General features: G+C 43.9%; 1 protein-coding gene across 1 annotated transcript; it reads right to left on the reverse strand.

The window, feature by feature from the left end:
* Nucleotides 1-1,759: 1,759 nt before the first annotated feature.
* On the reverse strand, nt 1,760-18,534 carry LOC309409516 (protein spire homolog 1-like; the record flags this gene model as incomplete). The annotated part of the gene is given in 18 exon segments (XM_082005683.1): nt 1,760-1,931; nt 3,083-3,225; nt 3,661-3,688; nt 4,529-4,593; nt 5,933-6,064; nt 7,241-7,392; nt 7,944-8,019; nt 9,351-9,475; nt 9,921-10,050; nt 10,528-10,596; nt 12,696-12,857; nt 15,769-15,834; nt 16,121-16,246; nt 16,956-17,120; nt 17,609-17,650; nt 17,652-17,687; nt 17,957-18,012; nt 18,417-18,534. Coding segments are annotated over 18 exon segments (1,863 nt in total).
* Between the last annotated feature and the right edge of the window lies 1 nt (nt 18,535).

Below are 18,535 nucleotides of genomic sequence, written 5' to 3' on the forward strand. Positions count from 1 at the left end.
TCAGGGCGTAAACAGGGAAGGTCAGGCTGTCTCTTACAATCTACCCCCATCCCCCTCCCCTGTGCCTGTTTGTTCTACAGTGAGGGCATTTCCTCACCCTGCTCACAGTCACAAGGCAGGGAAAGGGGAAGCCAGTAAAAAGAGCCCATGTGACACCAGAGCAGTTGTGCAAGAGACAACCTAGAACCGCCTTTGGTCTCCAGATAGATAAACTGACATCTACCTCAGTGCGATGTAGACACCTTCTCTCCATACCACTGCTCCCAGGCTCTGAGAAGCATTTTGGACTTGCACACTAATCAGAACAGGCTGATCTCAGCTCATTTCTATCTCTGTCTAAACTACTTCACTCAGCAAAGCATCCAAGAGCACCTCATGCCCCCGGCCCCACACTGTGCCCATCCTGCCAGCAAGCGCAGCTGTGTCTTGGCTGCCATTCCCTAGAGCCTGCACAGAGCCCACCTGCCTGATATGGATGTGCCTCCCAGCAGCACCAGTGATTAGCACATGCAGGAGAGGACCTAGGCAGGCAGGCTGCACCCCTCCTAAATGACTGAAGGAAGAGCAACACTTGAACTTGCACCAAAAGGAAGCACAAGCTCCAGCTTCCCCACGTTCATTTACTTGCAGAGCTTGCCCAAACCTGCAAGCAGGCGTCAGCTTGCAGACAGGCAGTTTAGAGGAAGCAGAATTAGGCCAGCGCAAGTCAGCTGGAGGTATTCGCCCTTCTGGCAGTTTGGATGCAGACCTTGGGCTCAGCTTAAACATGCCTTATCTTCCCTGGTCCTCTATCTAGAAGAGCTGGCCCTTCCCAGCCATTATTTTCTTCAGCATGACTCATTCCAACTGCAAGTCCATTGTATGCTTCGACACTGCCTACCCAGGCCCTGTAACACACACCAGGAAGCACTCCATTAGAGCACCTACACTCCTTCCATACAGGCTGTTCCTGGGGAGAAACATATACTATCAAATAGCCTATTTTTGGTTTTAACCACACAAAGGATTTACCAAAACATTCTTTATTTTTCTAGAATGTCATATGTTGTAATTGTCCAGTTTAGCTTAGGTTTGCCCTAAGGCCAATACAAAGAGCAAGAATCTCTCAAGAACAACCAGCTGCCTCTCAGGTGATGGCATTGAGATATACTAGGTAGTTCAGTGACAGGCACCAGAGAGGTCTGGTGGCAACACATGGATAGCACACAGACAAAAACCAGAGCTAGCTCCCTAAGCAAGCAGACTGGGCAGGCTGCCTGACAGCCATCACTACAGTGTTACATGCATCAGAGCAGTGAGGTTTAAGTGCTTTTTAGTGAGTTAATCAAGAAGGAGTAAGTGTTTGCAAAATGCATAACTGAGAGCTCCACTTTCCAAGCACCTGAGAAATAGAGGTTTTAGGTTAAAACTTTCCATGTACTCATTACATAGGGCAAAGTCTGCTCAGCAATGAATGCAAACGGTGCCACAGAACAATGACAACTGCAGGTGCAAAGGAGGAAATGCTAGAGGCATGATAGTGCTTCAACATTTATTTTCCCCAAAGACACATAAAAAGAATTAAAACAGTTCTAAAAACCACAAAGCTTTATAATACTTCACAATACATAAATATTAACTGTGCTTCCTGCTTAGACTAACCAGCAGGGAGGTCTTTTATTCAGGCCTTTATGTCAGTAGGTGCATAAAGCTGTTTCATTCACTTCAGGTACAGAACAAGGTACAGGAGAAATCTATGGTAGAGTCATTCCAGTTTGGTTCAAGGCCAGGAAATTCTCCTGAGATGGGTGCTCTGCTGTTCACTGGAAGCCATATTCAACAGATACTGCTCACAGTGTGTGCAGATGTCCACAGTCAGCCAGTTTGCCATGGTCCCTGTGTAACTCCACAGAGGCTGTGCTAGGCAATGGGGTTCCAAAATAATAGGTACACTAGAGTGGGAGAGGGAAGAAGAAAAGCAGGAAAGCTGACCCAAGGTTTCTGTTAGAGGGCATGGTGCTCTTCCACCCTTCCCCCGTGGATGATCCAACACTGCTAAGTGATTTAGCTAAATGCATTAGTTCAAGAGAGCAGTCAGCTCCACTTTGGAAGCCTACTAAGCACCAGAACAGCTTCATTTACCAACACCTTCTCTCTATTGACAGTATGTCAGCCATAGGGCTAATGGATATCTGTGGTTGATCCAAGGTTATGGCTGCATCCTGATGCTGTAGGATTATTTTTTTTTTCCCCGCCCTGAAGTATAGCAGTGACACAGCCACTCAAACCTCTTCTGCGTTACAAAGCAGACCAAACCACTGCCCCACACAGTTAACTTCACTAGTGAGTACTACCCCTGATTTTTGGCAGCTGAAGTGCAAGCCTTTGAACGAGAAACTGCTGCGACTTTATTTTTGGCTACATTAAAGAATTGGTTTCAGAGAGAAAAAGATAACTGTTCCCCAGTCGAATATATAACTGATTTGGAAAGAACAGATAATGTATGTTTCTAGTCCTAGATACTGCACTTATACGCACAAAGTCTGTCTTTTCCAACCAGACCTGTCAAATGCTCTTTTTGAAATAGTTCCCTTTCTGGGGGAAAAAAAAAAAAGGAAAGGGTGTCTCTATGTGTGTGGAAGGACTGAGAAACCATTTGTGCCATTACTCTTCAGTCAGTTATACCCGAGACCATTATTTCTAGGTATAAGAGGGCTACTCCTGGGTTGTAGTGACAAACCCCCAACTGCGGGGGATAGAATATAATGGGGTCTGGAAATTTTCATACAAACAAAGCTGTTGCAAGGAACCTTCTATGCCTGAGCTAATATGGACATTTCTGAATCCATGTCGGCAACCTAATAGCTAAAAAGCAAAATAGATTTCACAGCACCTACATGTCCTCCCTTTTGGTCATCTAAAATCCACAATACTTCCAGAGAACTGTAGACTAGTTAGACCAGTGGCTAATCCAGTCATTCAGCATAACATCCAGCTGACCAGCTTAATACTACATCCTATTGTCTGCATGTTTGTAGACTTGCATATACAACTAACGGTTAACATCTTTCAAGGTAAAAACAACACCCCTGTCCTAGCTTACCCAAAACACTCCCAGTGCTCTACCGCATGCAGCAACTCTGATTTCTTCTGCTCTTGAGTAGCTGGGTCCTCCTCTCTGGAGAGTCTCAAAAATTTTAGGAAGTGAAGTGGGAGATGTACACATGTTCTGAAGGGCATGGACATCTACAATCACAACACAAATCACCTGAGTTCTCAGGGAAACACATCTTCCTCCTTAGCAGGAAAATTTGCATAGCATGCAATTGATTCATTGGTGCACTTAGAAGACAGACATTAATGCAGTGAACTTTTTGACCCTTGTATAAATAGAGCACAGAGTAATCCCAACCACTTTACAGAGGATGAAAGAAAGGAACCAGGGTTTTTTTATCCGAGTATGACAAGAATTGGTCTGTGGCACCCAGGCTGCTTTTGTACCTTGTGATATTCCCCCTTCTATTTTCTTAGAAACAAGTTAGAGTGTAGATCTGAGCTATCAATGGGATGAAGGAAAGCATCCTATGACTAGGGGAGGTCCAGGGAAAACAGAAAATGTAAAAAAAACCCCACCCAAAACCAAAACCCAAAACCGTAAGCTGTTGTAAAGACTAGACTTGCCTTGATGCAGCAGTCACAGCAGATAACACTAAGAGAAAAAAGTTCCCAGCATTATCACTTGAGTAAAGCTCAGCAGATACCAATATTGCAGCTAAAGGTGACTTTCCCAAGTAAGTCTTAATTTGTGATTGTGACACAATCACTTGATGGCAAAGCAAGCAAGCTTAGAACTCCCCTATTCAGTTTGCCAGGCCTCCTGTTTATCCTAGTTTAAATCATCTGAAATGTGTCAGCATCCATAGCTTGAAGGCTTTATCTGCAAATGCCCATTACTTTTCACCCAGCTCCACCACTAGACAGTTACTCAATTCCCAGTGGTTGTTTACTTGTTGCTTGTAATCAATCCAGTGCTTCACCACTGCTTCAAATAGATTTAAGTGAGCCTTAATGAGCCTGAAGTTCCTCTTTTCCTCTCCCACAAACAGAAAACCTCTAACAAATAAGTGGATACAAGTAGGTCCAACTGCTTTCCCAGTCACAGGGTCTGGAGTTCACTTTTTCAGTCCTCAGAAGATGATTCTGGTGAAGACCCCCTCCCAGAACCTGCTCAAGCCCTTGACTGAAGTTAAATCCAACCTTTAGAGCAAAATGCAGAGTGTGGTCTCAGAGAAATTGAGTCTAATACTTGCACAGTAAATTTGGTTATTGCTAGCTTAATACGAAGAGTTAAAATCGAGATACCACTTCAGAGGCAAGTTTTTCCTCTGCAGCTGTAGACACTTCAGCCTGGCTTGTGCAGTAAGGCAAAACTGAAGGGCTCAGCAACCTGTTCCTATCCAGTACTACAACTGTTTGAATACTGAGTATTTTCAGCACTGTTCTTTCACTCTTTTCTCCCTCCTCATTCAATCCTTTTGTACCAGCTCACCTGCTGCAGAGGTAACAGCTGTAAGGCCACTTAAGAAACATCTGCTTATGGCAGCTGAAACAGATCTGTGGAAAGGAAAGTTACTTGTGAATACAAATGGGAAATATCTTTGTACCAAGAGTATCCACTGCCTGCCAAAGAGAAAGCACATAAACCAACCTTCTAAAGGCTTTAGATCCACATACAATAACAGAGATCCAGTAAAGGATAGCAAAGACACAGGAACTAAAAGCTAAAAAGGCAAAAAAAGAGTCTTACTTGTAGGTCAGTGTTTTTATGATGCAGAGGTTTGGGGCAGCTGCCAGACAACAGGAGTTTAAAAAAAGGCTCTTGAGCAAACAATAGCTGTATTGTGCAAGAGTGTAACAGTAGCTAGTTAAGAGAGAGGGAAGAAGAGAGACATTCTTTGAGGTAGACTGCAGCAATCCCAGAGAGATTAAGTCAGGGCAAATTTGAATCCAATCCTGAAGCAAAAAAAAAAAAAGAGTCATAAGGAAGCTGATGAGTCGCTTGAACTTTATAAAAAAAGAGCACATTCATACACAGCTGGCAGTCAGAAGTGATATTATCTTGAGAAGTAGAGCTTGAGAAAGCTAAAAAAACTTCAGCAGCAAGAACACAAAGGGGGTAAGAGAGCCATTTTAGAATAGGCAGAGAACAGGCAAGTACAAGCAGGGTTGATAAGTAAAGTAAGATAACAAGGATTCATTCTCAGGAGCATCAGACAGACTGTGGAAGTAGCATAGCTCTACTGGTAAAGCCCTTTGGCTCTGTCTATACTGCTAAGTCTGTGAGGGCAAGAAGCTGACCCCTAAGCCAAGTAGCGCAGGCTTCCTCGCAACTGTCTTGCAAAGGGCTTGTACTCATGACCTCAGCTCTAGAAGGTCTGGCTGCAACACCCTCTCTAAAGGAGACTCAGTGAATAAGCCAGCAGTTAAGGAGAGTAGACAGCCAGCAGTCCTGTGCTGCAGATCACTCCCTGTCCCCCTCATCTGCCTGACCATGTCTACTCAGCAAGGTGGTTTGAGTCAGCACAATTCAGGTGTGGGAGCCTGAGTTGAGAGCCTTTGTTTCACTTTTTAGCAGTACCAAATCCCAGTTAATTACTTTGTGATTTCAGAGCTGGCCAGTCATGGCAGTCAGCTCTCCTTGCATGGAAATAACAGACAACAAGTATCAAGCAAAGGCTGGGTTACTTTCTAGGCAACTTGCAGAGTTTAAGCTTGATTAGAAGCCATCACCAGACAAGTATTTAAAGATTTTTACAGCCAAACTGGGATCAGCTGTATGAACAGGATAAGTTGACACAGAGAGCACCTCAGCAGTTCAGCTGAGGCATGAGGGCCTTGAAGCCAGCCAGCTTTTGAAAAGGCAAGGACAGCACAAAGAGGAGAGGAAACGTACCTTTGCTCTTGGAAAGACACCATCACTACCTCCTTGGAACAAGCCTTGCCCTTCCAGTACTATCATTGCATATCTGGTTCCAATCAGCTCAGCAATGGTTGGTGATGGCCACTTGGTAGGAAAGGGACAGTCCTATCAAAAGGCAGAAGTTAAGCATCAGAGAAACCTGAAGGAAGCAGATATTTGGGAAGGTCATCCTCAAAACTGGGTCCCAAAAAGCTCAAGAGCATCTGTGCCCAAAACTCAGTTTTGCCAGTGATGGGGAGTATCAGTTGACTCTTTGACAATGCTAGCAGAGAAACTACTACAGGGGTTTTAGTGGTTGCTATAGTTTTCAAGCAGCTTCCTGACACCTTATGATGGAAGCAGGTCCCTCAGTTACCACAGTAGTCAATACCATCTCCAGAGCCAGTCTCTGGGGAATTCTACCCTTTGGTACAGACCACAGCACAGATGGCACACTGGCCTCTCCTAGGTACAGGATCCCTTCCCGCAGCACAACACTCTCTTGCCTTCTCTTTCCCAAGACCCACTGGCCCCACACGAATGGCAGCTATGGGCTGGTGGTTGACCAGGAGAGACAACGGTGCTTTTATCCCCAGGCAGGGAGCCCAACCCACCTGCATCCCTCACCACTCTGCTGAACAAAGAGGTCACACAGACTTATGGTCAGTTTAAGAGACTTGCTGGCGTGGGGCAGGGAGGCATGCAGAAGGAAAGAAGGAGGCAAGGTCACAGCACAGCTTGTCAGGGCAGAACAGGGCAAGGCCATGATTCAGAAGGTTGCACAGAAGCATACAAAACCCAGCATTGCTCCCACAACTGTTATTCACAGCCTGATGACTTCAGTACCGCATATATTTAAAAGTCACTGATGCTGTGCTATCTACATTTTGTCAACCACTTGTTCATTTTACTGCAACTTAAAGGATGTTTGTGAACGTATCATAATCTAGAAAGAATGAGGGGAGACAGAGAAAGCAGGACAGTCCCATTGCCAACTATAGTCTGCTTCAGGAAGCCTTGATGGACACTTTCAAGTAATGCAGTGGTATTTTTCTCTTATATGAGGAACAACTTTATTTCACATCATTCAAACTGGCAAGCCTCCACAAGAACACTAGAGCATCCATTCTTCTCTTAAGCTGTGTCCACAGAGAGAATAATATTCCAATTTAAGATCAGTACACAATATGGCCTAAGATAAAACACAGAACATGCTTACTGCTTGCATAAAGATCAAGGTGCAAGCTCTGGTCATTACCAGATGTATCAGACCAGGCTTGCTAGTTGACATGTTGGACTTACAAGTTCCTTGCTTTGAAGGCCTCTCTCTAAAGATCCAGACCTTCGTCTGTAAGGAGGCAGCTGTTGTTGTCCAGCATTCAGGAAACCATTAGGTTTAATGTTAGCTAGTATGGATGCACTCATGGGAGGACATGTCAAATTTGCAGTGAGACCTGGAGAGGAAGAAAGTTTTAGGTTGCAGAAAACCAAGTGGCAACTTCTAAGTATTCACGCCAAAAGCTGAATGCTCAAGAGCACTACACTGCTTCCTGAAGGTAGCAAGGCTTACATCTCTCCCCCTCAACCCTCGTCAGTTCAGATCACAAAAAGCAGAGATTACAGTAATTATGCTTGTCAGTAGGCAGTGATGAGGCTTCATTAGCACCGTTTAGTTTAATAAAAAAATCAAGTGGTGCACTTTCTACTTGAACATTCAAACCACTCATTTAGCTTTTACTGTGAATTCCAGTTAGGCCTTTGGGGACATGCTATCATTGTTTTGAAGCTGCAGGAGCTATACAAGTTTCAGTCAACTGCAGAGGAATGGTTTTCCAAGGGCACCTCTGCAGACTCATTACTTAGCGTTGGAGCTTCTCCTGTAAAGTGTCTCCTGGTGATCAGAGAGAAAGTGTACAGTAAGCCCAACCTAAGGCTTTGGGAACCCAGCAGGCCACTGACTATACTTTGTCACCTGGCTTAGGTGTGCAGCTAGAAGTACACTGACCTGTGCCATTGCAGGATACCACTGATGACCTGGCTGAGGCAAGCCAGGTGCTGGAAGGCAGCTTGGGAGTAGTTTCCTATAGACCAGAGGACAGGATGTTCTTAAGCAGTACACAGGAGACACCAAGCCCACTTCCTCAGAAATGCTGCTGCTAAACAAAACCCAGGATACCCAGGACTGACCAGAAATGTTCAAGGCTCAGACAAAAGCGGAGTGGAGAGAGAAATCTACATGGTACATTTAGCAACTTCATATTCCAAGAGGTAACAGCAAGTTAATTGCCCCCGCAACCAGGAAACTTCAGCCAAATTAGTAAAATTTCAGATCTGTCTGTTCTCTCTCTCACCCAAGTTCAATGGGGATACTAGACCCGAAGTTATATCTCTTCAGGAGCCAACTTCACCAAATCCTCCCTATACAACTCACAGAGTACATTGGAACCATTTTCTTGGCTCCAGCTCACATGTAGCAACACTGGAGAACAGTTCAAGAGACTGCCCCACTACCCCAACTCCAACCCAATGCTGTATCTCAACAGCTTCTTTAGAAAAGCAGAAAAAAAATTTGATTATATTAGTCTCCATATGAAGGTCCTTCTAGTTTAGCAGTAATACATCAACCACAGGGTTCCCAAATGCTGAACATTCCTACAAGTAGCACAGACTTGTGCAAATATAGCTAAGATTTTCTGCTTTTATTAATTCATATCTGTTTTCCTCAGTTAAGCAACTGCATTTCAGACAAATGTTTACAGAAAACAGATTCCTGTTTGGATGCCAGCGCATCTGTGCTAGACACGAAGTGTTAGAGCTTAAGCTCTGTTCCACAAAATTTCTGAAGATGCTCAGAGTGAATCCCAGAATCATGCAGTCAAGCTTTTCATGACCAAGCCAGGAGTTAAAGAACCCAAAGACTATATATGGTGTTTTATTGAAGAATGGTGCTCCCAAAATTGCTCCACAAGCAGAATAGTGGAAATTCAACAGAGAAGTTCCTTCTGGAAAAAAAATCAATCATTAACTTTTCCTTCCACAAGTTCACATATCATGTGAAATGCAAATATATCAATACATCTAGCACCAAATGCCTCACCATGAGATAAGGGCAAGAATAGTTCTGGCCCATACTGGCCAAACTCCTATGCATATTAAAACTTCTGCAGGATCTAGTTTTAAGAGACCTTGGTTCTACAGGTTGAAGACATGCCACAAGAAGTGTTTAAATATGGTCTGAGCTTCTGTAGAGGAAAGGACTTCAGTGAATCCGATAGTACCACATTCGTTCGCTTTTGAGAGACAAGATTGCCCACACTAGGATTTGAACCCGACGTTCCCGGCTATGCATGTGTGCACATCTAATGCCTGAAGTATTTGTGCCTCTCCAGAGTCCTTGCATTTAAAGCCTTACCTGAACTCCTGGTCCCAGCTGCTGTGTTGTACTGTTGACAATTTCAAACTCGGTACTGTCATCTTGGAGACTTAAGAAACTATTGCTTGGAGATTTCAAGGCAATATTTGGTGTCACAAGCATTTCTGCAGGGGAGAGGGTGAACAAAACCCCCCCCACACACAGACAAGATAAGATATTGTGCTATGACAAGAAAATGACAAATTTTATATGCACACATCAGAATGTGAGATTTGCCTAGACTTTGTCCTGGTAGTGACATAATCTTTTAGTTTTAGGTGATGGTCAAAATCCTGTTCTCTCACTTAGTGGACAAACAAATTTGAACACTCATTTAAAAAAAATGTTTCAACTTACTCTTTTTTTAGTCTTAATAAACCACAGACAGATTTTCTAGAAAGAACTATTCTTATGCCATACAACCTCTATCACAGAATTTGCATTCCCACCTCCCTTGCATTATACAAACTATGGAAAAGATAAGTGGGCTTTCATTTCAAAGGCCATTCATTACTTCTAGTAAACGCTGACTTCACTTGCATGCTTGATAGGTCACTTTGTAGCAGGTACCTTTGAGCCCGCTCCCATTTTCCCTTGCTGCTGATGACCGAAGCTTCTGTGGTCGTTGTATTTCTGCCATGAGCTGTTCATGCCAGCTGGACTCCCACGGCACACACTCTTTCAGCTTCCTCTCCCCCACCTGCAGGCAAAGCATAGTTTTGAAAGAGCCAGTAGATAGAACAAGGAGACCAGTGGTGACAGAGCTACTCCTTCAGCAATGGCACTGTTTTACAAGTGCCTCTCACTCAAGAGGGCACTGGGCCCTGCATATGAGAGAACCTTTAGATAATGCATAGTAGAATACTTTATCAACTCTCAATTTTGGAACTGAGAACTCCAGGAGTACTTTCAGGACCACAAAAATGTTCCAAATGGAAGAAGCAGCAGAAGAAGTAGGGAGACTGATCATCTTCCTCCTATGAAGATATCACCTCCCACTTTCCTAACCCCATGATTTGGCAGGAGGGTTGGCCCAAAAGTTAAGGATGGTTAATATATCCCTCTCCCAAATCCAAACCAGCAGCTAAGACATTAGTTTTTTGTTCCTAGAAACTGTCCAGTCAGCTCCAGAATCATCTTGTTTTGCTATCATTAGAGACAGCACCAGGTCACCTACAGGCTTTAGATGAGGCTTGGGGGCAACTACATCAACTTTGGGGGTCTTGTGGTTTTGCTCAATGATCACATGAAAGAGCAGAAATGATATTTAAGCAACAGTTCTTTCTCTACTCCTGGTACACCCTCCCAGTCAGTGGCGCAGCTAATGACGCAAGTCAGGATTTGGGAATGGAGGAGGTGGGGAAGACATAAACAAAACTGAGCTGGGAAGCATAGAATGATGAGGTTTACTTATACAGGTTTTTGGTAGAGACAGATTTGCCTGTGGCAAACTAGAGGCAATCAGAAGTGCTGCACAGCCCTTTGAGGCTTGCACAAGAAGCATACAGCCTTCTAGCCCCAGCAGCTCGTGAACTGCTATGAGAAAGCAGAGTACACTGGAAAACGTTGTACTCTGATTTTAATGTCAGGAATGATCCTGACAAGCACCATGATCACATCACATTAATCAGTGTGAACTCAGCTCTAGGGAGGAAAGTAATTGAATGGGTTAACAAGACTGTAAGAAGAACTGTAGCAGCAGGCAGCTATATGCATAAACTAGAGTCCCAGAGACTGGTTTACAGCCCTACTTAAACTAGGAATAATAGCAAGATAGAATTGCAGGGCAGGTATTCATGCGAAGCACTGTCTCCCTCATCAAGCCCTGTGCTTGGCGCATAGGGGAGAACTGACAAAAAAGTCAGGTTGAGCATGCATGACTTTAGCTGCCTTACCCACTTATACTTACTTTGAGGCTATGCCATTTTACTTGCCCTGTGCATACAACTTCAGAACACGTGGGAGTGCAGGTAGAACACTACAGCTTCCCACACTAGCTGTGCTTTCGTTGATTTGCAAATTAGACCACTGTTTGCTAGAGAAACTTTAAAATAGCTTTGCAGATGGAAAAATCCTTGTTTAAGAGCCTTCACAAAGACCTGAGCAGGAGCACTTTCTGCTTTCTTCTAGCATTTCTGATTACTACTCTTCAAAACGTGTTTGTGCTTCTCATCGACCACAGAAAAAAAAAAAAAGAAAAAAATAAGAAAGAAAAAATCAAGACCCAGTTCATCCTGCCACCTTGAGTTACGGTTCTGTACTGCATGGTGCGTTGATACACAGTATACTGCAAGGCACTCAAGTAGTTATGATGTACTGCTTCCTTTCCACTACTATTCAATTATATATCAATCAAGATATCATCTCCAGACAAGCATCATAGCCTTATCTGAAGGCTGGAGCCACAGTTAAGACAAACAAAAGCTATGGTTTTATAGAGGTGCATGGTTTAGCTGAGGCTTTTGAACCCCCTGCACTCTATCAGCACCAAAAAGGAGAAAAAGCTGATGTCTAGTGTGGTATGCAAAGTTTTCACTTTTTAAAATATCATTCTTTATTACAAGTAGAGTTGTGTCTCATGTTCTGCCAAGACGTCTGTTTGCAAAGCACGCCAATGCCACAAAGCCTTATGCCAATGTTTTAGATCTGCTTATCATTCCCAGCTCAAGCTGCAGCAAGCCAACAGCATCACAAGCCTTTAGAGACACCCCAGACATTTTTTGTCATCTTCACCAACCATCCACATTGTTGGAAGCGCCTACCACTTGAATCAGCACAGCAGCTGGCCCTGGAAGGGGTCTCAGCTTTTTTTACCCTGACTAAACTCCTGCAGTAGCTCATGTACACTGCTCAGAGGCCTCTGCCTGAGGCTGAGTGAAATAGTCACTCAAAAGTGCTTTTGCACTTGCACACATCCCACAACACCCAGGAAGGCAAGGAAACTAGTAAGAGATGCCAGGTACAACTCAGCTTAAGGAGCCTGGGAGGACACAAGCATCCAAGGTGGAAAGCATAAGCAGGCAAGGGTCTGTTTCATGGAACTGCTGTGTGCAAGGCAGCCTAATTTCTCCAAGGAAGGGAACGTCTCACCCCTGGAAGGAGAAGTAATTTACCATCCAGCTTCATGAAAGCGTGGCTACCCCTGACTTAAAGTTACTGGAAATGAAGCATTTGTATGGACAAACAGAGTGACCTAATGTTCAGCTGCAGCTGAGAGACCCAGACACTTCTGGACTTGGAAGTACCTTTGAGACAGGCTTTTGGAGAAGAGGTTTCAACAAATACTGCTTAGAAATGAGGTAGAGCAGGTGGTTTCAAAGTCGTCCATTGACTCTAGTCACTCACCTTCCGAAGGGTGTACCTCTTGTTCTGGATATCATCCAAAAGCAACTCGTAGGGAGAACGGATACATTCTTTCGGAGGCGTGTGACGCTGTGGTCGCTCAGTGGCCTTGCGCAGCCTCACACCGTTCTGCAGTTCACAGATGATGTTGGGCCACAGGGATGCCTAGGAGAAACCAGTGAGGGCCAATTCAACAGCTGGCTAGAATGCACAGGGCATCATCCCCTCCCTCTATGTAGTGGGGCACACTTAGCAACTGAAGTCATTCAGAAACACATAAGCATGTCCTTAACAACCTCTTCAACTCACTTGCAGATCAGGGCGCAGTACCAGAACAGAGAATTGCTTCTCTTTGCATAAGTTAATTTACAATGAGGGATCTGGGAGCTGGCTCGCCAGGCTCATTCCCAAATTTTGTCATTAACTTTATGAGTGTACTTCAGCAAAACACAGCTTTGGCTGCCAGGTAGCTAGACACATTTTCTTGAATACCTACTTACTGAAAGTGCTCCAGGTGCCAGAGTTTTTTCATATTATTGGACCCTAGGAAACACTGGGAATGAAATCCCAAGTCTTACTGTTAAAATCCTCTGAACTTTCAGAAACCAAGGGTTGAAGGGCCCGCAGACAAAAGAGGAAGACAAGGGGAAAGGGATCTTATACTTCAACTTTTGCAGCAGTCTATGTTAGCAGTTTCAGCCTAGAGACACAAGCCGGTAACTCTGACATCTGCTCATCCTGTTTATCTGAGGATGCTCAGGCATGCAGTATAACCCAGCAAAAGTTAAAGACAGGGTGGGGGAAATGAAAATCAACTCAATAGCATGTTTAGACAACATTGTAATGGAAGTGCTAAGTCAACAGCTTCTCAGGATCCCAACGGCAAATTGAGTAAGAACAAGTGATTGTATTATAAACAGAGAAAGGGAAGCAAAACATTTTAGAAAACTGCCTCAGAACAAAGCTTCTGACTTAGACTCCTCTTCCTTTTCCACCTACAGTATGAAGCATCTTCTCTCAACTTAACCCTTCAGATATCTCGGTATAATATCAGAAGAGTTTTATGCAAGCTCTGACTAATGGCTGCCTTCAAGGAGACAGATTTTTTTGTTGGATTGTTTTAGCCTGGCTTCGGTACAGTCATACCTCAACTCCAGAAAACTAGAACTGTCAGAGCATGATCATATACCAACCATATCTCCTGGGCTATATTTATTTTGTAGGAGAACACACAAAGGTCTCTGGGCAAACTGATCAGTATTAGGAGACCTTTGAAATAGCTTAGCCTGAGCCATTTGCACTTTCTAGAGTTGTATTTCACATGGTGACAGAACTTGATTGAAAGATATGACCTGAAGAGAGACTTCTGTACTATAATATTGTCACATTACTTTGGGGACAAGAATTGCCTTCAGCTGGATGTTTCAGAGCAACTTGTACACCACAAACATTTTTCAGATGTGACATCATTATCACTCGTATTTTTCTTTCCCTACTGACTGGATCACTGCAATTATTCTACATGGGCCATGCCATGCATTGTCAAACTCCGCATAAAATTCCCATACCTATGCAATATAACACAAGATGCTACAACACTCCAAACCATTGCATTCAGTTCAACAGATGAGTGGTAAGACAGCTGTGTTCCTAAAAGGTCTCACTGCTTCAATTTCAAGGTGAAGATTATCTTGTGACATGTATGGATAAGCTCTACTGAAACTGTACAACCCTGCATGCTATCAGGCTGTGGTCTACGTTTCAGAAGGCCTGTTTTGTGGCAGTCAATATGAAAAAGTGCGGTCCATAGAGAGCATTAGCTGCTTGGTATGACTCAAAGCATCAGCTCTAATCTGTGGATCCCAGTGAAGTTGGCATCCTGGTTATTTTAAACTCAAGAGTTTGTCAGAGCAATGCAATCAACTGGTGCTCAGGGACTTGGAAACTAGAGGCAGAGGATTTGCAACAGACATCCTGCTTTTGGAATTCAAGTCTACTGAAGGAGCAGAGGCCAAATACACTGGCCTTCAGGCCACACGGCAAAGCCCATGTATTTATTCATGTATTCCCTGCAGAAAAGAGCTATAGCAGTTGATGAGTTTGTGGTTTGAGATAGCTTGCCAGTTTATTTTAATAGATCACAAAATTGAGAATATGCCCAAACACACATTTCACAAACATTTTCATACAAACAGTTTGAGCACGCTTCAAAGCAAGTGCTATTTAGACAAAGGGAGCAAGTCCACAAGTCTCTCGGGGCTTGCCGTTTGTCTCCACAGACTCCAGACTACAGTGCATTTGTTTATGCTGGGCAGAGCTCCAGCTCGAAGAGCTATTTGTTTCTGATTGAGCCCTGACTGTGTAGGGCCTTGAAAAGAACAGAGTAAGTTGCTTTGTCTGCCCCAAACACACAGCCCAAGGTCTATGGAAGGACAAGAAAGGCAGTGAGCAGAAAGTAGGAGCTACATCTTCCAATCTCACCCTCCTTCACCCCTTTGGAGCTGCTGGAGCTGCACAACGACAAAGATGGACAGAGCTACTGGCCTTCAGTCCCCTCCAGCCCTGAACCCAACACACCTGGAACCCTCCAGCACAGACACCACATAATAAGTCTGAATGAGTCCACCTCAGTACTACCACCAACAGAACAGTTTTCTGTGAGTTTTCAGTCGCTACAAGAAAAGAACAGATTGCTTTTGGCAGGTGTCAGTTACTGCCAAGAGCTGGAGTTTGGGGCTCATTTGCAGGAAGAAACAGCCTGAATAACTTCTTGTGGACACTTATTCCAAAGACTGCCTCCAACTTCACTTTTAGAAGTGGTTTAAGCTGAACCACAAAGACACTCTTTGTGTAGAATAAATGTCCACATGATGTTAACACATGAAATAGTTTAACTTCAAGTTCACTCCCCAGCTTGTTTTGCAGACAAATCTTAAACTCTTGAACAACCTAAGGAGTTTCGTTTGACAAACTCTACTTTTCATAGAAGAGTCAATGGAAAGCCTCAGAGAGCCACCGTAGACAAAAAACACCAACAAAAAACAACCCCCCGTAATGAAGGAATTAAATCCCTTACCCAGTGTTTTTCCTTCTTCTTAAGGGGATTTTCCACCAAATCTTCCACATGCATTTTTCTCAGACTCTGAGAAGCAAGCACATAAATTCATTACCTTGCACTGTTCAGTGACTTCCTGTCTATCTGTATAAATTACTAATGTTGATCTGAAACAATTAGAAGCCCCAAACACACAAACCTTAAAAAGCTACAATAAATTACTAATATGGTGCAGAGACAGTAGCCTTTCACATCATGAAAATAGACCTTCAGCTAGGTACCGCACTTCTTGTGCAACGGGAATGTTACTTTAGAACTAGGTCAGTGTGTGAAGGTAGAGAGAATAGCAGCTAAGGGATGATCCCAAATGTACCTCTTTGGAGGTCTGGATGATGGTCACAAGCTTCTGAAGTTCCATATATTCAGTAAACAGGCTCCTACAGGTCATTTCATAATGGATGGTAGCCTCAGAAGGCCTGGACAAGTGGTCTTCACAGGCCTGAAAGAAGTGCCGCTATTTAAAAGAGATCTTGTAATGAAAAAACATGACAGGATGGAATAAAGCAAGATACAGTTTTCTCAATCTATGGTTAAAAACCACCTTCCTCTCAGCCCCTTTCTATCTTTTTTCCTATCTTTTTTATCCTCAGATACAGAGGAAAAAAGCAGCAAACTGTCCAATCTAACATGTACAATAACATAAGTAGCTGTGTAATTTATGTATCTTGCTCTCCATAAGGTGCGCTTTGAAATAAGTACCTGGAAGGAGAAGCCTCCAGGGCAGACAAAGCACAACAAAACACAGCAGGTGGAACCGCTTGCCCTGTTCAGTGAGGCATGGGAAGTTTCTCATACCTTTAAATTACAGTTGAGAGGAAAATATTTGTTTGAGTTGAGACATTCAAATCACAGCTCTTGCAGAAACTGTACACTATGGACCAGTGACCATAGTCTTCTGGGTATCAAATTTGGAAACTATGTACAGAAGGACTTCATAGTCAGAGCTGTGAGAGCCATGCTCAGTCTTCCTTCTTAAGGATGCACCTAAGATGGTTTTGCCTTCCCCTCTGATGGTAAGGCCACATTCTCCCTCTATGTCCTCCAAGCTACCCAGCTTTTTCCTGGAAATGGTCTTGCCCATTGGTTAACAGCATTGTTCCATCAACTCCTCTAAAGCTGCTATATTTACTAAGTAGGAAGAAGGAAACCTTGATAACATCCTGCAGGGTGACTGCTGGTTTCATTGCCTCATCATCCAGTTTCAACATGAGGCACAACAGTTTCTCCAAAGGATCACTCAGTTCTCGCTCCACTTGGCTGTCGATTCCCCAGTCCAGGGCTTCATAGATCACCACTCCCAAGTACTCCAGCAGCTGCAGACAGAGACCAAGGAAGCAGCGCAGCAGAAAGTGTTGTGGAGAACTTCCCAGCCCTCACTTCCCAGCCATGTGCATAGCCTGTGCAGCCCCTTAGGGTCGAGAACATCCCTCAGGATGAGAAGTGCCCAAAAGACAGCTAGATGCATATTGGGTAGCCTGAGACACTCCCTGAATAAGCTGGTTTAAGATTTTTAAATGGCCTTATCTAGCACCTCTAAGTTATCTCTTATTAAGACAAAAAGACTGTGGGCTACTCCACAATAGGAAGCATCTGTGCACGTTGTTTCCCAGCCCCATTGTCTTGAGTTCAGTCCTAGCATTTTGTTTTCCAGACTGCAGGAAGCAGAGTCACTCTCATGGGGCACAGCAAATTTAAGCACCTCAATAGTTTCCAACACCTAGACATCTGCATCTCCTGAGCTGGCCTTCTACTACAGCAGGATTATAACTGCACGTGTATGAAGGTGAAGACACAGACTTACCTTGTCCTCTGACTGCTGAATGCTTCCAACATCTGAAGGGGTGGGGGTGGGGAAGAAGAGGGGAGGGGGAGAAAGATAACTGCAAAACAAGTAGAATGCTTGGTAATACAGAAACAAACCCTTCTGACTAAGGTCAGTCTCACCTGAGGAAAGCAGGCCTATATTGGGGTACTCCTGGGAAGCAACACAGGATACTCTCCTTATTGTACGTATTAGCCTCAGACTAAGTGCTACTGGATGCTTTTTTTTTGTTTGCCAATAGATATCTAACCACAAGGAATGCGCTGGGTCTTTGTTTTCATTCTCTATTACCCACTCTTGTCCCTGAAGAGTCAGCCCAGCACTGACCTCTGCAACAGTGCAACTAAGCAGTGCATACGACAAAGCTTGCTGTAGCTTGCTGGCTACACACAGTGACAAAAAAGGGAAACTCACTCACAGATCTGTCATGAGAGTTATTATAACAAAGGAACCACATATTCGAAGATGAACAGAGCAGGACATACAATAAAGCCTCAGACCATTTATTTCAAATAATGGTAAGTAGTAACAAACTTTCATCCCAGCTATTCCCTAATGACTCACTAGAGCTCTATTATAAAAATTGGTAGGCCATACATCTGTATTACCACTTATCTACAGGCCTTTGAAATGAAGTATAGGCAGCAGAACATCTTTGTGACAGCACACAGAGAGAGGAAGGGGGAAAAAACAAAAGGTAGGGAAAAAAAGAATTCCCCACTTTGTCACCCCCTTTCAGCCTGATATAGGAACAGCCCTTGGCAACCACAGCTACCTATGCTCTTACCAGACTTGTGGTACACCTTGAAGGAAGCAGTACCATCAGCATGGATAAAGATGCTTCCAGGACCTTTTACAAACACAGAATGGAGTGGTGGGTACATCCCCTGAGCCAACTGCTCCATT

The sequence above is a fragment of the Phaethon aethereus genome (genome assembly GCF_964289735.1).
Source record: "Phaethon aethereus genome assembly, chromosome: 1".
Lineage (NCBI taxonomy): Eukaryota > Metazoa > Chordata > Aves > Phaethontiformes > Phaethontidae > Phaethon > Phaethon aethereus.